We start from the raw sequence: 24,027 nt of genomic DNA, 5'->3' as shown, positions 1-24,027 counted from the left end.
TCATGCGGCGGGCAGAGTAACTATGCAGCTTACGATGTGTAAATCTGCAAGTGACTGCAGATTTGGGTGTATACGACTTACCGGCTTATGCAGGGTTGCGTCGCGCTGCGCTCGGCTTTCTAAGAGCACACGCATTGATTTAAAAAAAAAAAAGAATATTAGTTCAATACAATCAGAACAGCAGAAACCGGGCGGGCAGTTGCTTGCAAATTTCGCAAGGCTAGATTCACCGGTAACCTACAAATTATAAATACTAAATGGGTGTGAGTCATTATTTGGAGAGAGCAAAAAGAAATTTCCAGCGGTCTTTGAGAATTAGTTGTTAATTGCAGGTCTTGTGCAGCACTAAAATATTTTGCTTACGTGTCGACTATTGATCAATGTGTTTCGTGCTTACGGTAAAAAAGTGTTGCAGGGGCCTCTTAAGAAAAAAAAAAACTCGCCGCTGCTGGAGACGATATGCACAACCTTCGCATAACTCCGTGGTTCTAGTCTTCGCGAAGAGCACCACAGTCCTAAAGGGTCCATTGTTTTCATTTTCTTTTACACGCAACTAAGTTTGGGAAATAGTGTGCACGATGAAGGAGCGCAATGTCGATAGTCGTGCGTAGATAGGCGCTATTGTTCGGTCGGTTTTTCATTATCACACATACCATGCACATGCGGACTTATGTAGTTTTGAGACATGGTGTAATAATAGACTGACTTGTTGTAGAGAACGATGTCAGGCAGCCAAATCTTGTGGCAGGGCAGCCTGAGGTTGCTGAAGTTTCCAAACTCCAACGGGTCCCAAGTGAGGTACTCGTCGAACCATTCCTGAAATATGGAAAAGAAAGAGCATAAAATGAAATAGTGCCATCACAAAACTTGTCAAGGTCTCAACACATTGGGCCTATGAAAGCTGCACACTTCTTTTGGGCTTAACGCTATGTTGCACTAGATCCGAAATGTGTTATGACAGTCATGTGCACGGCACAATTCTTAATCGACTCAGGTGTATGCTCTTATGTAGATGAATGTTCTTACCTTCTTCTACAAGCACAATTAAGCCTCAGTGACCTCACCATGCGGCCTCCACGGCCATCACTAAGGCACTGCTGCTGTTTTCAGCCGTGCTATGCAAAATGTTGTATTAAATAATTCCGCCATAGTAACTAAATAAAAAATGCAGGGTGACTGAAGGAAGAAATACAGAGCGTATAACTTGCCTCGGCACGATAACCATTATATGTGTGCAATGAACGCCACTTCAACCGTTATAACTCGCTCTTCTATAGGAAACAATACAGAAGAAAAATCGATGGAAAAGCACAATTACGGTATGAAAAGAAGCACTTCATGCAAGAAGGCAGATGGTTCAGAGTAATTATTTTTTTACGTAATGGTGCGTTACATCGCGTCGAGTAGTACGATTGAAAGGCTAACATTATTGTAAGAACAGTTAAAAAAACTTCTTTCTTATCTATACGCCGCTATGATGAAATCATGAGAATTAATCCCGAGACAGCGCGAAAAGAGAAATGAATGTATATGCTCACACAAATCTGTTAACTCTTTCTGGCACACCAGCTATTTACTTAACGTTCGATAAGCACCCAGTCTTGCTAGCAGTGCCGCCCCGTATTGTGCAATTGATGAATGCAAGTGATGAATAGTCATCCTAGGCTATTCATGCTTTTCCAGAGATCCAAGGAACACAAAGACCCGCCCTCCATTAAAGGCCAAAAAGGGCTTTTGGCCGTGGCAAAGAAAGCTCCCTTAAGTGAGGGAGCGGAGGATAAACCGCAACGTCAAGATCAGAATTCCGATAATATAGTCGCAAGGCTTATCATTAAGTGTAGTTCTTGAAAAAAAAAGCCGGTTGTAGAGTCAATTGTTAAGTTAACTGAAGCGTCGGTGTTTCGTGGGCTGCACAGACAGATCTAGGTCCATGAGCGTGGGCGTCGGGTTCTTATGGGCCACTGAGTTACGTGTTACTACTTCAATAAGTTGGCTTGGCACCGGCAAGAAGCAAACGACGTACGTTCGTACACAGCTGCTATTCTCGACACCGAGATCATAAGTGTCCTTGGGGTTCTTTCAATGGGCGTAGACGGAGAGGTCGTTACTGACGACGATTCCCGGTCAGCCTGCTGCCTCTGAAAAATGACGCCCATGGCCTGTATCGACGGCACGATGCTCAATGTTCCGAATGTCGGGACCCCTATTCTGCTAATTGCTGAGTGGTGTGGGACCGGTGTGACAGCCGTGGGGCATCGAAGTGCGACCGGGAAGTAAGAGCTATGTTGTAGAATAAAACGAAGCGAATGAACTGGAGTATGTAATTATCGTTGAGACGGGCCGTGATAAAGGTTAATTACGTCGCTGTACTTGTCGAGAAGGTTATAATTAGAGCTGCAGGATTTTAATGATAGCTATAGCAGCTTGTAAGCAAAACTTCTGGAAACTAAACGGTCTTTAGCGAAATTTGCCCACACACGCGCGCATACACGCACGCACACATAAACACAAACACACGAACACACGCATAAAGCTTTAGAGTGTCTTACTGTGACAAACACATGAACACACACACGCACGCACACGCATGCACTGACAGGGTTTTAACTTGGTGTGACAAATATATGCCATTTGTTAAGCCCGCAGTGGGGACAGACTGTGTTATAAGATGGTATATAGCAGTTCAAGATGCAATACCAACTCGCTCCACAAGCCATTTATGTGTGGTACAAAAGTAGCGAAAGTGCCACATTGCAGTTCAAGATGCAGTACCAACTCGCTCCACAAGCCATTTATGTGTGGTACAAAAGTAGCGAAGGTGCCACCCTGCTAAACTCAGACGCTGGTTCGATTCCCGGCCGCGGCAACCCCACCAGATGGGGCGGTAATGTGGACGCACTACTTTAGTAAAATCAGCGTGGTATGCCCCGTTGTGGCGTACCACAGAATAATGACAGTTTTTACTAGTAAAGCTCCGAACTAAAGTTAAGCTTTATCCAGAGCGGCTTCAGTGCAGGTTCTGTGTACCAGCACTAGCGTTACACAACATTCCCCCACTACTTTGTGCAAGATGTGACTACTGCAGGTGAGCAGGTTAATTTGGTCGTTTGTCATTTCAGAGTTTGCCTGTCTACTTCGTATACAAGTCAAACAAAAAGAAGAAAACCGCTGCCCAAGTGCAACTTCCGGTGGTATCCAACTATTTCGGAGGTTCTCTGCGGGCTCACCTAACCATGAAAGGTAAACTTTGTCTCCCGAAACGGCTGATTTCCTTTAGCCGCCCAAGCGTATGATTGGGGCGATAGAGATGTCCGCTACCGAAGCCTTTTGAACCGGAAACCATTAGCCTCGCCCCTCCAGACGACCGGTGGCTTGCCCTCGTTAAGAGCCCGGGACTATATGGCGCTCTTAACGTAACCGCAGGTGGACATTGGAAACTGGGTATTCAGGACAAGTTGATCATTAGAGGATGCGTGAAAGTACCGGAAATAGTACATTGTTTGTACATTGTTGTACAATGTACAAACAATCAATATTGTACATTGTTTCACTGAATAGGGCCCGTGCTCTTCCCTACAATCTGTGAATCGGCACCGAGGGAATATGTAAAGCTTTCGATCGATAAAGAGGCAGGCAAAATTGCACAGAATCAGGTTCAGCTTTGATTAGAAGCACACAGTTGCCAGCAAGTACAACTCTGCGACAATAAGCGAGGCTCTCTGCTTGTCATATAACTGCGTGAGAACCTTAGCAAAACATAGCTGCCGTGGCCTTTATTCTTAGAATATTTATTTATCGGCCAAGATAATCGTTTTGAGGCACGCCATCAGGAAAGACTACGAATAAATTTTGGCATGTCGGTTAATTCAAAGCGCACTAAACTTTTGATACATCGCTGAGGTGTTTCGCCCTTATCAAAAAAAAAATGGCCAGCGTGGTCGTTAATAGAACTCAACTTCTCGAGCCTAGCGGCGTGAGTCCTTAGCCCAGGGGTCTCGAACTCGGTTCACGGGCAGCAGGCGTTCAACTCTTAAAAGCGAAGCTTAAGGATCTTCCAACTATTTCTTAAAAGTTTCTGACATTTCAAACTGAAACCTTCCAGTGCATATGGTGAGCCTGTATAGCGACAACATTAAGACTTCATGTGTAGTAGTACTAGTTCACACTGCACAACATGTTGAATTCCCTGCCTTATCTCCCCGTGGCGCCCTATAGGAGGAACTGAGCACGCAGCCGAGGACTTATCCGCCAGAGGGCATTGCATTGTTCAATGATATTGCCACGGTACGAGCCGGGCATGTAAAAGATGAAGATCAGGTGGCCAGGTACGGCCTGAGGACTTCATCTTTACTTCTGATGACCGTATCTCATCCTCATCCTCTAAATAAACCCTTCAACAGTAACTGTTTTGTGGTGGAGGTGCTGGGTAATCAACCAAGCAACACGATTCTTCCTGATCTACGACGAAGCCACCGCCTTGCTGGACTGCCCCCGTTATTACTGACGGCTGAGATGCCTCACGGTAGAGACGGAAACCGGACACCCGCAGCCGCAGACCATTCACCAGCCCTCAGACCACATCAGAAAATACCGTCTTCCTGTTTTACATGGCCGGCTAATACCGTAGCTATATGTTATTGGTAGGGGTTTCGAATATTCAAAATGTTGAATATTTTTTATTAGTGTTGGCTATTTGATTTGATTCGCACTGAAATTTTCACTATTCGAATTATTCGAACCTCCCTATGACAAACGTCCAACCAAAAAGTGACCCCTTCAGATCTTTATTATGGTTCACCTAATTACATTCTACAGCGAAAGCTGTATATAGCTAGAAGAAAAGAAAAACAATTATGTACCATCCTCATGATGGGATGCTAAGCAGCAGCGCTGCGCACGCCGTTGGCTGATTCAGTGGGCGCCGACAGAGTGCTGTAAGAACAGTTTGAAGCGAAACTTGGGGTAGCCTTTACTCGAGTAAATGTTTCTTTGAAACGCAAAGACACGGGAGGCGGATTGGGCTTCGTGCAGTTTCATCGCAGATAAATGAGCCGAGTGTTTCCACTCTGCGTGCGGTAGAGCGTTGCGGGCGGTGGAGAGGGTGAAGCGAGAGAAAATTGTGTTGCGAGCGGGCGTAGGAGCAACACAACCAAGGTGTGCTGGGAGGAGCCGGCAGCTGCTGCGAGTGTGGGAAAGAGCGACGTTAACGCGCAGCTGCGACTTGACCCGTGTAAGTGATTTTTAAAAGAAAGAAAAGAAGATAAAAGTGAGCCCCGTAAGTGTCTGAATCATAGTGCCACACCTCAACAGTGACTGACGAGGGATGGGGGTAAGGAGGGACTAAAAGGGATAGAGAGGATGAAGAGGGATAAGGATAGAGATACGGGAGGGACAGAGAGAACTACTTGGCATGGTTCCAACAACTGCGGCGTGTTGGCACGGACAGCGTTACACAGGCTAGTCAAAGAGCTGCTTCGCATCTAGAACTGTCTGGCAGTGGTGTTACGAGCGGTCTCCATTAGCTGTACCATCAGTTACGTTGTTCTCAGCGTCGTACCCAAGCACGTGCGCCATTGGTTCCGTTGTGAGTGACGTCGTCCGTCTTGTTGCAGCCGGGGCTCCGAGCACGCGTCCTACTGAAACCTTCCCCGTGGGTAAGCCACGGACAACTCTAGGAGAACGCTGGAAGTGGAAACGTGAGAGAGATCGCGTTCGCCGGGCCGGTGGTGCAGTCCGGGCACAAAAGTAGGCTTGGGAGGCCCAGTGCCGGCAGCAACTGCGCACCGATGACCCGGCTGCCCAGCAACTGGCTGCCGGATCAACGGCAACTGCCGAGCAACTGGTTATGTAAATGATATGCGGCTTTTAACGTAGGTCTGTGCGTGCATTTGTAAATATATTTACGCCACTTCATAACGTTTCGCCCAATAATAAATTACAACGCAGTCACTTTCTATCCGCATGCTTTGCATAACGTCAATTCCTAAGGTAAGTGGGTTCTACCAATTTTTTTAGACAAATGCAGTCAACGTCCAATTAAAACGACCCCTCCTATTTTTTGATTATGCTTCACCTGACTACAATAATATTATGCAGCAAAGCTGCCTTTCAAGCTCTGCTGCGGTTGCAAATGTACTGATCAAGAAAACGCTGGTTCCAACATGAAGGTGATAGATGTGGCAGAGGTGGTGGGTCAATTAATGCTGTTGTGAACCTTAAATTCGGGCGGGAAGTGTGAAAAGTGGGATGCTGAGGATATTAGCATAAAAATTTCACATGTTCTTTTATGTTGACGTCTAGGAGGCAGACTTGTAACTTCTAACACTGAGAGAGCACGAGCTTGTCTGGCACATCAGTTGGAGTTACACGGAATCTTAAATAGGAGGAGAGGCTGAGCAAGTACCATATTTTTCTTGCACGTGTAAAGTGTTGTCGGCAAGCCTTTGGTTGCACCAAATCATGTAGAAATACAATTCGACTCACGATTGTCTCATCATTGATAAGACAACTATAAAATACCACCCAGCCAGTGCATTCTCTTACTCTTTCAATTTCCCCTTTTCATTTCACACGTGTAGGGTAGCAAAACGGCTTTCCTGGACTGATTAACCTCCTTTCCTTTCCTTCTCTACTATTTGCTCTTTTTGCGCGCGAAAAAAAAAACACTTTCATGTTGCTATTTCATTATGAGGTGCGTAGGAACCTTCTATAACTTTTTTTCTGCAATATATCTTTGAATTATTTGAAACGTATTCTAGCAATTCAAAAAATATTCAAAGATTATTTGATTCGTATCGCACTAACACTTCGAATTTCCTATCCACCTCGCTCAAATTTCGCTATTCGCATAGCTCTAGCTATTTGGTTTGCACACGGTGCAAGTACTGATGTGACACCGCTCAAGTATCGCAATTCAGTTTTTACTGAATGGTTGAAATCACCCTTTTGTTTTGACTTTGCCGTCGTTGTTATATTGAAGTGACAGTAAGACGTCCGAATACTCAACATTGAACTGATCGTGCTGTGCTTCAACTACTTTTTTTTGTAGATTTCTTTTGGCCAAATTTTTTATGATTCTCCTCGCAGACCACTCCCTGACTTTTGAGAATTCGTAGAACACAGCTGATCGTTCGAGTAAAACAGCAGCATTTTATAGAGAAAAGAAATTTTCCTCGTGGTCGCTTCGCAATGACTGGCCACTGAAAGCGCAACTGCGCTAATTCCAACCCAGAAAAGAGTTTAATTTGAAAGTGACATGGAGGGACCCCTTGCACTAAGGACAAATCACCGCAGTCATTTATCACAGTATCTTTGTGGGGTTGAGCGACGCCACTGATGGCGACAGAAAAGCGCTTCGGATGCGCTGTCGCAGATTGTTTTATTTTGAGTGCTTGGTCGTAGTTCGGGATGGGGGGAAGGGGGGGGGGCAGTACAGTCAGAATAACCCTGTCTCCAGTTCGCATTCAAGGTATATGACAACGAAGGAGTCAAAGGGAAGAGGAAAACGTAGCAATAACGCTTCCAATGAGCTCTCAGCACTGAACTACCCGCGCCACGCACACTATGCAGCCGCAAGACAGATGATTGTGTGGACAGCCAAACTACGGTTTCGGAGACAAACGGGCGAAGTAGGGACGGAAATCCGGACCTTTGGACACGGAATTCAATTAGCGTCGTAAGGCTCCTGACTGAAATAAAAAGAGACGCCAAGCGTTTACGAGAAGGAAACTTTCTGCGTTAGCGGTAATCACGCAGACAATGATTCTCACAAACTCCAGAGCTCTGGTTCGCAACGCTGTATACTGGCGAGGGACGGCACGTTCAAAGTCGTACTCATCCTAGTCTGTGCTTCGCAGGCCCAGTCCGACAACTCCCGCCCCACCTTCCTCCTTGCATGCGCACGCACCAAGGAGGATTAAAAAGAATTGCTAGAGCGGAAGCTCCCGCAATGCCTTGCTAGCAGAAGTGAAGCCAGCTTTTGCCACTGCCAAGATGGCGGAAACACGATCTTTTCCGATAAGGCCCACTTAGAGATCAAGCGGCTTTGATATGTTAGTGTAAATGCTACGTTAGTTCTATATAGTAAAGGGTAGTTGTTTCCGAACACACATACACAAGTATCGGTGACTGAACTTCCCAAGAACATTGCCTCCAATAAAAGGCTCACTAGGGAAAACTAGTAGCACTAAGACGCACTTGGAGCACTGTGTGACCCGAAAAAGTTTCCACATTAGACTCGTTGGGCGTGCGAGGGATACGCTATGTTCGTCTTGTGGCGTCGCCCCTGTATGGCCGAAGCACGGCAACGACCCCAACGAGCTGCATACCCAGCGTCACAGAAGATTAGAGTGATCATGGTTTCGGTATGTTACCGAACAGATTAAAACGCAGGGTGAAGAAGCCTTCATCAGAAGGTGGCATACACGTTTTTTTTTTGGAGTTTGGAATGGGAATATTGAATTTCCTTTACTGCCCTTTTAACTCAGAAAATAGAAAAAAATTGCTGCTCGTCACACGTAATATGTGAATCAATTCCAACTTAGTGCTTTTTGCGTTTCTTCTTGTCTTTGTTTTCTCGAGTGATTCATGAATTTGTGGGGTTTAACGTCCCAAAACCATCATATAATTATGAGAGACGCCGTAGTGGAGGGCTCCGGAAATTTTGACCACCTGGGGTTCTTTAACGTGCACCCAAATCTGAGTACACGGGCCTACAACATTTCCGCCTCCATCGGAAACGCAGCCGCCGCAGCCGGGATTTGAACCCACGAACTGCGAGTCAGCAGCCGAGTACCTTAGCCACTAGACCACCACGGCGGGGCTCGAGTGATTCATGATCTGTGAGAATATAGAAGTACTGTGTGTTACAGCCTGTCTATGTTCTGTTGTTTGTACACGCCACTGAAGCGATTTTGTTACACCAGGCAGTTGTACTCGCTTGAAATGTTGTTCCCAGTTCGCAATAAACTTCCCTGTCTTAATCGCTTAACGGTGATACTTTATCATGCCCCTAATAAGATGGCCGCCGCAGCCACCATCTTGCCAGAGGCACGGCTTCACTCCTACGCAATGATTTTCACTCCAGCAATTTTTTGAATCCTCCTTGGCCCGCACACCCTCACTCACTCACTCACTCACTCACTCGCTCGTGAGTAAGTGAGTTAGCCGAACACCCGAGTGAGGTTCAAGCCGGACCGCCCACGTCGTGACACGCTCCTGCGGGCTCTTGAACCATTAGCGCCGCTTGCAAGGAAATGAAAAGTGATTCGCTGGAGCGTTTTTCTGAAAGGCTCCGAAAGGAGATGACAACGCGTGGCTTATTTGCCCACATCCTTTCTATCCACTGCTCTCAAAATTGCCCATGCTTATCGCTCATAATTTTTTCCTCGAATGCTTCCAATAATTAAAGCAAGCAAAGTGAAGGAAGATGCGCTGGAAGCAAGGAAGGAGAGGACAAGGATGACCAGATTAATGTAGCCCGGGATAATGACGTAGGTAGAGTGCAAGGTTCACGCACCGTTAAACGTTGTACGGAGAAACTTTTGCCGGATAGAACTCCCGATATTTGGTAGAGACAGGTATTATAGAGTTTGACAGTGCGGCGATTGAATGCACGTCACTTACATAATGATAGAGAGTTTTAGTACTGCGTACGCTGCGTACGTGGCGGCATTGCGTACGTAAGGACGCCACGTTTTTTGTAGTGCGCATGCGCAGACCGCAACGCGCACGTATCGCATTACGTACGCAGCCGCTACGTACGCACGCATGAGATGCGTGCGTGCGTGCGTATGAGGTGATCGCGCCGCTCTCGAACAAGTTCGCGAAAGCGCGAGACTTCGTTTTGCAAAATGGCGGCATCGAAGGCAAGCACCGACCGGCTCTGTGGCTTAAAATATGCCCATAATCTGGCTATAACACTTGGATTGGCTCACATTGGCTGTCAACAACACGTGCTTCTATTTTGATCTACCAGATGGCGCAACACGCTTTACGCTCGTTACGTACGCGTGTATTACGGCGTACTAAAAGCCGATTAGTGGCAAACGACGCCACGTAACGCAAGGCGCTTGCGTGATGCGTACGCAGCATCATTCCGCACTACTAAAACACTCTGATGACAATTGCCACAGCCGTTTCGGCAACGTCGCCTTGGTTTTTTATATCAAAGCGACGTTGTCGGTTCACGCGCATTCTTCGATCGAAGGTGCTGTAACTACGAAAAGACACCTTACATCGCTGAAGTGAAAACATTAAGCTAGTTTAGAGATGCGCAGCGAGTAAGCCGGAAGTGAGTTGTCCCGCCATTGAAAACGGGTGGTGCAGAATTAAGAGATTGCATGTATGAAGGAATCAACTGAGGAGATGACATTACGTCACATTTTGTGACGCCGGAAGTAGGGAAGAGTAGAAGACTTCTTCTCTCAATTGTGGGCACGCTAAGGCGGCTCACGCATGCGCAATGGGCTCCAGTGAGAGGTAGGCGCCGGCGTGTCCGGCGGCTCGCCTTTGTAAACTCGCCGCCCAGCGTCTCCCTCTCGCTGGCGCACGAGATGCCGGCGTGCTCACATTGTCCCACAACCCCCTGGAAAAGCACGTCACTTCCGCCACATCTCTCTCTGCAGCGCGCATTGCGAGGGCGCCTCTCCTCAGCTTTCCTTCCTCTATGGAAGATTGTGATAATTTTTTTTGTAGAATTGTACAGGATTTTAGTACAAGATAAGCTTGCGGAGTATTCTTTAATTATAGGTAATACGATTGACTGCAAAGAATCTCTGTAGAGACTGAAAATTGGAGTAGCTCAAAGCGTGGACTTCTCAGAGACGCTCGTCTGAATAGAATAGAACCTTTATAATGAGCTTTTTCTTCAGCCCAGACTACCTTGCTGTCAGTCGGTATTCTTTAAATAGCTGTTTTAGTACATTTTGATTAATGAATAAAAATATAAAAGATCTTAGATAATAAAGCGAGACGCACTTGATAGGGCAATGCCTTGTTTTTGCGAATACATTTGATTTAGAATGACTTACTTGCTGCGGTGAAGCGTCATCGAGTCACTGTTGACTCCTACTGACACCATGATGTGTGTATTATATCGTATATTACAACGATGAGTCATCGACATGTAGAATTGGTGCCGAGGCTGTTATTCTAGTGTAGCTACCCCTTTCATGCACAACAACCAGAATATCATCCAATAATTTCGGCGCAGCACAGCAAAATGTCACTGTTTGTAGGGTCCATGAAAAACAACTAAACATGCTTGACTGGATCTTTGTTGTTGCGGTAGCCACAGGAAACATTGTTGGTCATACCCGAACACGCATGCCAATCACTTTTCTTCTCTACCACCTACACGTATTCATACGCTCTACCAAAACTTGAGTGTGTACTTGCAATACCTAATAAGCTTTCATGATGGACAAAAGAAATCTTGCAAACATCTTCAAACAGAAAACGTACTTAAAAAACGGAACAACATGCACACGGGACTTTGACTGAATTCGAGCCACAGTAACAGGTGGCATGATGTACTGTGTTATTATATTCGCGAATTACGTGATCGCTAATGTTTTCAGTCAACAGTAGCAGCCTCCACCAGCGATATCGTCATAAGCTAGTGTGTGTTCTAAATGCGGTGGTACAACATCGTTTAGTGTATAACACCCAAACTCTGTTCGCGACTATACCTCTAACAATGTTACTGCATACGGGCGGTGCAAACCATTGGACTATTGCAACCTTTTATACACCTACATCCGCACCAACAAACCTCAGGCTCTAAACGGATAGAAATAAAACAAAAACACATTATACATGCTGTCATAATATTACGCGAAGGTCACTTGTATTGACTGCAGGATATACATCAAGAATGCGTTAGACTTCTGCTCTCACGCATTTGTACGTACAGTGTTGTTTTTTTCTTCTTCGAAGAACAGCAGCAAAATACGAGAGATCTGGTAACTAAAGATGCGCCCCCCCCCCCCCGCCAGCAGCTGCGAATGTTGAAAGCGTTGCGCCTAGTATGAAGAAAGCTTGCTTATGTTATATATCCCGCGCCGGCTTCAATGTGCCAATATGACGCGTATATGGAGGCCTACGTGTGAGCTAACTTCATTTATAATGTGTCACGTGACCCCCCTTTTTTTCTTGGTAAAATTGCGATTTAGTTTTCGTCTGCTTTTGTATAGGTAGTGACGCACCATCGGTTTATTTGCGAAAATACCCAGACTGACCATTTGAACTCTGTAAAACTGGCTGACCAAAGCTGTCAGAGACACGAAAAAAAGAAAAAGAGCGAGAGGCCGGAACGCGGGCGCGTAATCACAAAAGCATAGGGTTCATTGTATTATGGACAGAATGGTCCAAAATACTGCTGTAAATATGGATGCAAAAAATCAAACAACGCAGTGCGTCCACGCGAGATAGATCGCCTGGGCCGTCAAAAACGAAATGGTGGAAGCGAAACTCGACACCAATCTGATAGTAATCAACGTGCACATGTATGTCGTTTGCACACTAGAGGATAAAACCCTTGTACCTTTTATTCTGGGAACGATTCACAGTCTGAGCATCACCTCGCACACAGGGATCAAATTTCACAGCGATAGTTGCCGCTATATGGGGTAACTTACTCGCTTGCTATGACGTACACTGAGGTCGTTTATTCAATCTATCATCATTTGAGAAAGTCTGATAATGATTATATAACAAGCAAAGCACTGATTGTGTAGCAAGAACTTCATATACGACAGACTTACAGTTCAGTATCCCCTGAGTCTAAGCTAATCCTCAGACACTGCTGAGGTGGAGTACATTGACTCCTGCAGAACGCTATTGAGGCAGCAGCAGCAGCAACCATGAGCGGCTAACACCCACTCATGATTATTGTTTTGATTGAGCGGGCATCCGCTTATTTGTGTTTTTGAACGTCGACATCGTAGTTAAGGAAGGGACCACAAACTGAATTTTCTTCTTATACAAGTAACAACGTTGCTCCAGTGTGTCCGCTTTGTCTTAATTAGTCATCCTAGAACACGGCTCTCTTCTTCTCAAATTCACTGGATGGTGTTTTCTTTAGGAATAGTGCGAGCCCAGCTAACAAGCTAGCTCAAATAAAAGCTCGAAAGAGTCTTACTGAACACAGAGGTATGATGTACTGAAATGTGGTTAGTGTGTCATCTTCACAGCAAATGAATAAGACACTGGCGATCAGTTTTGTGATGACACCACCAGCAGGGCACTGTACGATTGAACGGTGGGCCTGGCACGTGAAATTTAAATTTGCAGTGCGATACTTTCTGCACTTATTGAGTCAAACGGTCAATTCACATGATTGATACTAAACAAATTTGCAGAATTTTGACACTTCAGCGCATTCAGATGTATTACTGGAAAAAGTAAAGCTGCTTTTGCGTCGCAGGAGCTTGCAGAATTGGTATATCGCATGAACAGCGATTCATATCGTCTACATGCTTATCGCTTTGATTTCCGAATGCAAATCACACAGCTATTAATTTGATAATTCCAAGCATATTAATACCTTTCTAGCTATCACACTAACTTGTAGCTATGCGACGGAAGAAATGAGGGGGCCCTCAATAACAGTGTTACCTTTATAAGGTGAGTTCCATGAAAACTTCTCACCTGCATGAGTCAGGAGCAAGGTTTTCGATACAGAAAAAGAAATATCACGCTCAAAGACGAGTGATGCCGCATTTCTTTAGACATTTCTCATCAAAGAGGTGCCAAAATACAGTAATGCAGCTTAATGCACCGTGCTATACTGAGAGTGTGGGACTTATCCTATGAGGAAAAAACAAGCAAACAAAAAACGTTCATTCCAATCAGTCTGAAAAAGCTAGAATGCGTCAGGCTTGCTCAAACACGGAGTCAGTCCGTCATGCAAACAAAAAAATCCGCCCACGCGCCTTCAGAAACAGAATGGAAGAATTGACGAGTTTCACAGCACGACCAGCGCGGCAACTGGGACCCGGCTCGAAACGTATCTTGCAGAAACAATAGGAAATATTCACAACCAGGCAGCCTATTCCGTCAGAAAAAATTACGACCCATTTGCTAGTACATCAGAAATAAATGCCACAATAGACTGGGGAACTCTACAATCTAGAAGACGGAAAATTAGACCAAAACTTCTGCATAGTATATAATATAACCTAACAGGAATTGAGAAGTCAGAATACCTACTAGCAGCAACATATCGTTCCACAAGATGCCAACACACACATAAAAAACGAAAATACGCATTCAAAACCATAGCTTTCGCTAACTCCTTTTTTTTAAAAAAACAATTAGAGATTGGAATGAACTTCCCCAAAGTATTGTAAGCTTGCGCGACAACAGCACTTTTTGTTTTCATCATTGTGACATTGTGACATGCCAAACCACGTTTAGTATCTGTTTGCCACGTGTCATATTGTACTAAAATATTTTTTGATTGCGTGCTGTAATTATTATATGATGTTTTATTTTCCAGGATGTTTAGAGTGTCACTATCATATGAATGTTATTAACCATTTTGGACTTTGTATGTACACCCCCCTGCAGTAATGTCACTATAGCGTTGCAGGAACTCTGTAAATAAAATAAACAAATAAATACCTACAGAAACTGATCTCGCAGGCTTTGTATCTCAGCTTCTCGTAGATTACTTCAGGGAGGCGGCGGCAGGTGGCGACACAAAAGTACGGTGTGCTCTGGCACCGCTGACCGTCAACCCAAAAGAGCCCCGTTTTCGGAACCACACGGCAGATCGCCCAATACCAGTACACAATAACTTAACTAAGAAGTAAAAGTGATGTTTTGGGCAAAAAGCAGATGTTAAATACAGATAGGCAAGACGAAGAAGACAAGGAGCCGAGGGATCTCACTGAATTTACCACAGCGCACATAATCTTGACAAAGGAATGTGATTGGTATTTTCTTTAGTCTGAAGAAGATCGTTCCGTCGCCGGTGTTGATGCTTAATTCTACAGCTAACATATGAACAAACATCTATTTCACAACTGGTCACGTCGGCTATAAATTAATCGTGCTATCATTGCTAATGTAGTTGTTGCTTTTATTGCAGTCGTTAGAACTGAAAGTGCACTATGATGTTACAAATACGGCAATTTCTATAGCTCGTCAATGAACTTAAAACGAATGAACACGAAAAAACTTCTATTGTGTTTGCATAACGATCATGCCAATTTCGAGAAATTGGCTTAATAAAAACTAATATTAAGTTCCTCGGTGTGGATGCGCGAAGACGCAGTGGAACGCCACCTTGTTAGTAAATACAGGACAGTGCGCAAGGCCGACCCATGTGTATTATCACGAAAATTAGCCCCCCCCCCACCTCCATGATCCGCGCCCCAGATGAAGAAGATGAAGAAAGGAAAGTGAAAACAAAAGTGTTTTTTAAGTAAAAGCCTTACATTAGTCTTATTATAATACAAAGTCATTACACATAGTTAAAATGATCACAGAAAAACTCAATACACTTTCTTGGCCAATCCCCCTGAGTGGGTACATGAGCCATCATCCCAGGGAAACAAACAAGCAAACAAACAAAGCAAAATTACGATGTGAAATGCAGTCGAAGAAATATTAACGGCGCAGCGCTATGACTCACCCTCTATATCAAATACAGCTTATTCAGCTTGTTGTTAGTATTTTTTGGCAATGCACCGGAATAGCAAAAGTAAAGGAAATAAAGATTTGATCTGTAGATTTAACGTCCCAAAACTACCATATGATTATGAGAGGCGCCATAGTCGAGGATTTCGGAAATTTCGATCACCTATAGGGTTCTTTAACGTGTACTTAAATCTGAGCGCACGGGCATACAACATTATGGCCTCCATCGAAAATTCAGCCACCGTAGCCCGGATTTGATCCCGCGACCTGCGGGTCAGCAGCCGAGTACCTTAGCCACTAGACCACCGCAGTGGGGCGAAATTAAAAGTGGAGTAGAAATCAATTGGCATGTAGAGCCTGTGCCTAGAGATAAATTTCTTCAACCACCCAAAATTGAAACCTCTCTCGAGCGCAGCAAAATTGATAGTATGGCTTTGCTGTAAGCTTCCAACGGCTAAATGAAAGTTAAGACCTGCTGGGTTAGGCGTATCGGAGTCCTATACATTAACTCTTTAAGTGTACTTCAGTACACTGACGTACGTAATCCTATGTAAGCGGTGCGTACATAAACCGGTTGTCAATAAAAGAACGAACTTCCGTGCGGCAGGATGCGTGCGGTAAGAAGAAATACTGGACGACCATGTGACGCATTACAACGTGATAAAGAAAATGCAAATACCCATTTCGACCACGCTGGCCTTAGCCTTGTTTTGTATTTCGAGGCCGAGTTCTCCTTAGTACTGTTTTTTTTTTGCTACGCGTGGAGACTGTGTTACCATTTTCGCAAGGAGATTGAGCCTTTTCATTCTCTTATTTTGGTTCGTCACTCGAGATATTGATACCTAATCAATAATCGCGTAAGTCACGCAGCACCCGGAAGATACGCCTGCCTCCCGAAATAAGGTGCGCCCTTTCTTTCCCCGTTCACAGGCTCGAGGGTTTTTGGGGTTGCCAGCGAAATTGACAGACTTGCTCGTATCGGTCAACACTGGGGCTTGCACAGAGAGCTGGCGCACCCCTAAATGAACGCGACGCACCCCAATACATCGCATGCGCCGTTTCAAGGTTCGCACGATCGATGCACCATGAACAAAGCTCAGAAAGGGCACAACTATAGTCTTCGAACGCAGTATAAAACAACTCTCTAATTAGTAATCCATAACGAAAACGATCGCGGTATAGAAACAAACGACGTAAGACAGACATGTAGTCGGACAAACGGTATGGATTAACCCGGCCTTATATTTCCAAATAAAGGTTTAGAGCAGTGAGTTGCAGCGATACGTGCGTGCATGAATAACGTGACTGCTTTTGGCAAGAAGCACGGGCAACAAAGGAAGGGCTCCGCTTGGCGGTAATGCAAATATGTAGGCATGTATGCAGTGTGTTTATGGGAAACTGATGAGCTTTTATTTGCCGGCAGAACTTGTGTCCGTGTTTTGTTCGTCGTCTTTTTTTGTTTTGTTCATGTGATATGTAATCGCTTTGACCCAGTGAAGTCAAGTTATGCAAAAAAAAGATAGAAAAAAAGATAGCTAACGCTGACTGCAATCAATACGTCAAATGGCTGCGTTAGGTGTTATGCAGCCATGGAGAGCTGTATATAGACGTGGTTCAATATTTATTGAGCCTTGCCTTTCTCCTACATTAGTTTCTACGTACAAGTGAGGTACCACGCTTTTCTTGTCAAGATGGAATATCAATTTACCTACAAAATAAAAGAAAGACTAGAACTACGTGCCGGACGGCATTCTAGTATCGCGTGCATGCTAGATAAAAGCGAACCGCGAGCAGTAAAATACAAGGTCAACGAAGTAGTGGTTGTCTCACAAAAAGTCATTCATGCTATTACGCACTTCCGACAAAGAACGTGATAACTGACGAAGCCTTGCAAGGCCATCTGCATAATCTTGTCCCTAAGACACCTTCCATATCTAACATTACCCACAAATATCCATCCCGTTTCTATTGGCGCCATACCTGTCTGTCCAGGACAGCCTATGGCTCTCCCACCGTAGAGTGCGTCTAGAGCTCTAAACTTTTAACAACTCATTCTATGCACACGTAGTCTTGATTTTGAATGACACTTGTTCAACATGCGGCCTCTTCAAGTGTGAGTTAAGGGACAGCTTTCAGCTCTCCCACAGTAGAGTACCGAGTACTCTAAATCGTTAACCACTCTTGTAATTCACGAAGTTACTGAAACTAAACAAAAAAACTTGCTTTAAAGTAATTGCACAGTCAGTATCGGTGTCGCAGTTTGGGAGTACATGAAATGGTTCGTCTAACTAAAAAAATTCTTACTTTCACACACACACACACACACACACACACACACACACACACACACACACACACACACACACACACACGCGCACACGCACACGCGCACACGCGCACACGCGCACACACACACACACAAAGAGAGAGAGAGAGAGAGGAACTGCTGCTATCTATATTTGATAACTGAGCATGACCTACATACCGGCTTGCTTATACTTTGCGAGATTAGTTGGGAGCATCAAATATTACATGATATGATTTAATTCGTTGCTCGAGAGGTACAACCACGAAGATCGGGACACTTGGGCACAATCCTTACTATGTCTCTCCTACGTATTTTTTTTTTGCTGAAGTTACCTCACGGCTTGTTTGTTAACGCGATTGCGTTAGAGAGCTCGTGTCGCATAAATTCCGCCGTCGGCGTCGGCCCCGTTGGTGTTTGTCCCGTTGGTTGTGAGCGAGAAATCGTCCGTGAACGAAAAATCGAAAAAAAAGCAAATAAAATAAATAATGAAATTTTTGGTTCACCCGGGCCTTTCACGTGACAAGCAGGTATCCTATCACAAAGCCACGATGTTGCTTGCGACTGCTTCGGAAAAAGACACAACATAAGTGACATGATTTTAGTGGAAGGAGTCTCCTTATCGCATTTTGTTCAACATATGTCACGACGAAAACAAGCCCACTCGGTGATTTGTATGCGCATTTAGGAGGCCATGAAACTACGTCGAAAAAGGCCGGGATAGTGCAGCCATCGCCGCTAAAAACACACAGGAACTTTCAAATAGCTCTAAAAATGAACAACTGTGTCCATCTAGTGGAGAACATACCATGCCTTTCCAGAGGCGTTGGTCAAGCAAACGGCAGACTCTAGATAATGTGCTGGCATTTTTTAGGCATTTTGAGTCTCTTTATGCCCCTTCAAGGAAATGCCATTTCAACAAACCACAATATTTGCATAGATTTAGCTTTTCATTCTCACAACACCTTTAAAGAAGTGAAGCATTGCAGTTGCTATTTCAGCGACGGTAAGGCGGTGTTTGTCACGGTCAGCCGGAAGAGGTCCCCAGAATAACAAGTGGAACAATTGTCAGATAACTAACGCAAGACGGAGGAGAGAATGTGAGCATTTACGAATAATAGTGTCACGCCTATACGCGCAGTTCATAACACAGGACCTTGTGACTATATCACTGTACAATATTTGCATGAAGTTGTTATAAAACTGCTGTTCAATACATCGAAAACCTGTGCCATTACTATTGATACGTCGTGCTTGCCCGCGCGCGTGTGTGTAACAAAACATATTAATAAGTATGCACTTAGCAGTTTAAGGGCACACTAGGGGCCGGATTTCGTTATCTCGTTCAACTCTTAAAGGCGAAACTTAAGGGTCTTCCACTTTTTTTCATGAAACTAATCTACAGCCGCCTGTTCGACGGCGGTGCAAGCGTGCATTCACAATATCATCTTGAAATATTTGGCTTTCGGGTAAGTTCGACCGACTTCATAAGGTTATTACTTTTTTTATCTTGCGTAACCACGTCGCACAAGAAAAGAAAGGGTGCATCAAAAATAAAAGCGAACAATACATATATGCGTATCACCCTCACATTCCGCCTTGATGCTCGCTTTTATCTCTATGCTGTTGTACAGTATTTCATCAGTCGAAAGTGACTTTCTTTGCTCTGGTACTGTCGGCGACAGTGTTACCGTGCCGATTCCAAACAGCACCTCGAGTGGCCTGTGTTGGCGTCCGGTCAACAACAACGCAAAAAAAGGTTGCTTCTCCATGCAGAACACCGTGATGTCGTCACAGAGGCTGCCGGCGAATAAGCATTGCTGCATGCCGTGCGGATATTAAGTAATTTCCCCGCACGAACAATCTTGCTTTCGCCATGAAATATGACCTCTGCTATCGTCAGCGAAACGAGCGAGTCTGCACGACAAAGATTCTATTTGTTTTTACGTTGGTCACAATAGAGTTTGAGCTGAACGTGTACGACTTTGCTTTGTAGTGTTTCTCGCTGAATTGCGTAACCTATAGCTGCCCCTGCGAATGCAATAAGGATCTGGAAAACAAAAGTTCTTGCCAGGAGCACACTATCGTGTTACGGGAGGTCAGCATCGACTCTGTGCCACCAGCAAGAGGAAACGTTGCTGGTCCATGCTAGTTTTACCGGCCGGTAAATTGCTCAGTGTCTGTGCGCACGCAATCGCTAACACCCCCCCCCCCCACCGTTTAAATTTCTAGATGGAAGGCTTTGAAACGTTGTTATAGTATTCTTACAGCACTGTGCTTTCAGGCTTTGGACTCCAATGGCGCACTATGCGATTCATTTGACATAGTCAAGTCACGTGTCCTGATAAAATTTTTATCTGCTGTAACCATTGTGGGGACTGTAAAGACAGTAAAAAATACAAAGACTATGAAGGCAGTAAAAGCTGCTGTGACTTAAAGACTGCAAATACCCTGAAGGCAGTAAAGGCTGTAAAAAAGTACTAAAAGTTGCTGTTAAGGCAGCAAAAACTCTAAAGACTGCAAAGTCTGTAGGGACTGTAAAGACTGCGAAGGGTGCAATACTTTTGTGACACGTCAACTGAATAGCAAGAAGTAGAACGCGACACTGGTCCTTGCTGTTGTTAATACATGCTAGGATGTTGCGTGTGAAAACCATCACTACGAATTGATTTCGAGCATCTGGGTACACTGCCTGGAATTATATTGACGCCCTTGATTTTAGCTTTTGACAGCTAGTGATGCATGAATGGCAGAAATGATAACGGCAGCGTAATTAGACAATCACATCGCAAAAGTGGCAGCCTCTATGTATACAGCCGGCATTCAAATTACGTAACACCACTCTAGATAATTACTTGTGATGGGAGCATGGGCTATTTAAAGAAAAATTATCTAAGAAAAGAATAAATGATAGCCACACAAGGATCTGTCACTCGACTCACCTGGTCGAGCCAAACGATGGTTGTTAGGACTTGATTCTTCTCGTCCTGCGAAATTAAGATAGAAGCAGTGTTGGTCACAAACTCTGAAACAATATATATGAAAATCTGCCAGCTTGAAATTTCTTGTGGTAAAGGCACATAGAAACACTCTCACAGAAACGTATTTCCTGTAGCTTTGTTTTATACCTCGTTAAGATAACATAAACACTGCGAAAAACATGTCTTGTTTGCATTCTGTAACACTTTGAGATGCGTATTAAAGTGACCTATAATCGAACTGTCATTGCGAACTACACTGCAGTGAGGTAGCAACGCCAATCAGAAATTGATATCTGCTTAACCTCCATTCCTCTCCTACCTGTCACTCTCGTTCTAGCTAGCGTATACACGTACTACAAACGCCAAAATAAAAAAAATAATATTGCACCTACAATCCAAACAAATACAAGATGATGAGTGGCATTCAAAATAAGTAAATACCGAGGAACAATAAACTAACTGGTAGAAAAAAGCACCAATGATTAGGATACTTCTTAATGCAAAGCTTTAGCGCAGCCCCATACGTGTTGTCATTTCGTCGTCCTCTCTGCGCTCTACGTTCGTTTTTATAATTATCTGTGTTCGTTCTCTTGGCGACAGCGGACGAGGCACACCGATAGTCAACATAGGAAGGGGCGCTTTAGAGATGCGCTTTAATACTGATGGTGACAGTGGTTAGACATATGCAGTGGAAAACGAGCAGGGCAGTGACATTGGCCATTTTGACCATACTGACACGAGCATGGGATAAAAGTACACCGTATTGTTAATTTTTGGGTAACTTTCTGTATTAGTCTTTTTTTTCGCTGCAGAACTTCGTGATATGAAGTAGCCGAGGCAATATGCACCTCAACCTGTCCACAGCAAAACAGTTAAAACAGAACAGAACTACACTAGTTTCAGCAATTTTCTACTTGTATGCGCCTTACAAAACAGCGAAGACAAGGGAAAAAAGTACGATAGATTAACGCACCCATTGATCGGTGCTTGGAAATATTAAATTGGCAGCTAGTGAACTTTACAGGCATTTTTTCTGCGCACGCTGCCACAACGCAATGGTGGTGCCGTCTGTCATAAGGCATATTTTGCTAATGTGTACTATCTCAAATGAGGCTACTCACCGTTAGTTCTGTTAATGAGGAATTCTAAACACACAGTTAAACATTGCTTAAAGATTACTCTAATTTGCGTGGTAATCATTGGGATACGTGATCACCCACACGCTTTACAACAAGGAGGACGTCGGCTCATAGTGCTGATTTGAGGCCATGTTATACTCTTTCGCAGAAAAACCGTCAATATATACTGAGCTGTACAACAGTTCTCAGTGTTCATAAGCAAGTGTACAGAATCAAATAAAAGAACAACTCATCACATACTACGCGCTGCGAAATGATGGTGTAGAGATAAAACTAAGTGAACACTAGCATGCCAACGCTGTTGTCGAAGCTCGTTATCGAAGCACATCAATCATGATCCAGATTAGTGACAGCAAAATGATTTTGGCAGCGTCGGTGTGCCCTACACCACAGTGGTCTCCCGGCAACGGTCTAATAATTACGGTGCTCTAACAGTTGTGCAAATAGCTAACTCAACGAACCCGCCCTGTTTGCCATCGTGTACTTCAGGTTGTGGTGCTCGAATGCTGACCCGTATGTCGCGAGAATTAATTCCGGTCACTAGGGCCGCATTTTGATCGAGGCAAAAGGCCAGATATCTATGCACTTAGCTTCAGGAGCACGTTAAATAACACCAGGTGGTTGAAATTTCTGGAGCCCTCTCCAATGGCGTCCCTCACAACCATGCCGTGGTTTTGGTACGGGAGAGAGAGAGAGAGTGAGTGAGAAAGGAAAGGCCGGGAGGTTAACCAGGTATTGGCATCTGGTTTGCTACCCAGCGCTGGGGGTGGGGAAGTAGGGGCAAGGAAGAGGGGTTAGAGAGAGGAAAAAAAACAAAAAAAAACGCACGCGCACTCATAAAAAAAAAACGAAAACACACACTGGAAGGGCGTCCCAGCTACAACCGTTCAGCAAGGCCGGTCAATTGCAAAAAGTGCAGCAGTGCTTTCAGGGCCCTCTTCTGTGAAGTCGCATCCTGACGATACTGCAGAATTTCCTGCTCCGACAGAGGCTGATCATCTAATTTGTTGAGTTCCCTGCGAAGGCATACTCGCCACCTACTATACGCTAGGCACTCACAAAGAACATGTTGAATGGTTTCCTCCTTGCCACAGTGGCCACAGGCTGCGGTGTCGGCCATCCCGATGCGGAAAGCGTAGGCGTTGGTAAATGCAACGCCCAACCACAGCCTACATAACAGGGTCTGGTCTGCTCGGCGAAGCCTCGACGGGACTTGAAGACTTAGCGTAGGGTCAAGCGAGTACAGTCGGGCATGCTTGAAGTGCGGCTGATTCCATTGCGTTGTGGTTTGCCGGCGAGCAAGTCTGCGGAGCTCTCGTGCAGCATCCGTCCTAGAAAGTGGTAGTCGCAGTTTATGATTTTCTGTGTGGGCTGAGCGGGCAGCTTGATCGGCCCGTTCATTGCCGATGATTCCGCAGTGACTGGGCAACCACTGAAATGTAATTTGGTGCCCTTTCTCAGTCAGGTGGTGTATAATCTCTGCTATCTCTAGTACCAACTGCTCGTGTGGTCCACGGCGTAAGGCTGATAGTAGAGACTGCAGTGCCGCCTTCGAGTCGCAGAAAATAGTCCACTTGCGCGCAGGCTGATCAACTACAAATTGCAATGCGGCACGAAGTGCTGCCAATTCTGCTGCCGTTGATGTTGTTGCGTGAGATGTCTTGAATTTAATTGTCGTGGCCAACCTTGGTATCACTACTGCTCCTGTAGAGCTGTCCGGCTGAACCGATCCGTCAGTGTAGATATGTGTGGAGTCTTGATATTTCTCATACAAGAGAAGTAGTGTGAGCTGTTTAAGAGCCGGTGACGACAAATTGGCCTTTTTCTCGACGCCAGGTATGTTAATATTAATTATTGGTTGAGCGAGGCACCATAGCGGAGTCACAGGTCTAGCGGCAGGAGAGAACGAAGTTGGGATCGACTCACCATGTTCGGTCACTGTTTTGCAGTAAGATGT

The 24,027-nt window shown here is 44.8% G+C and overlaps 1 protein-coding gene across 1 annotated transcript in view; it reads right to left on the bottom strand.

Moving 5' to 3' along the window:
* The window catches only part of LOC119159555 (neuronal acetylcholine receptor subunit alpha-10), a 149,617-nt gene that overhangs the window by 11,000 nt on the left and 114,590 nt on the right, over positions 1 to 24,027 (bottom strand). Inside the window, 2 exon segments of the mRNA XM_037412358.2 lie at positions 707 to 816; positions 20,893 to 20,937. Coding sequence (XP_037268255.2) covers positions 707 to 816; positions 20,893 to 20,937 — 155 coding nt within the window.

The sequence above is a fragment of the Rhipicephalus microplus genome, chromosome 1 (genome assembly GCF_043290135.1).
Source record: "Rhipicephalus microplus isolate Deutch F79 chromosome 1, USDA_Rmic, whole genome shotgun sequence".
NCBI lineage: Eukaryota > Metazoa > Arthropoda > Arachnida > Ixodida > Ixodidae > Rhipicephalus > Rhipicephalus microplus.
This window is presented reverse-complemented; position numbering and strand designations above follow the sequence as displayed.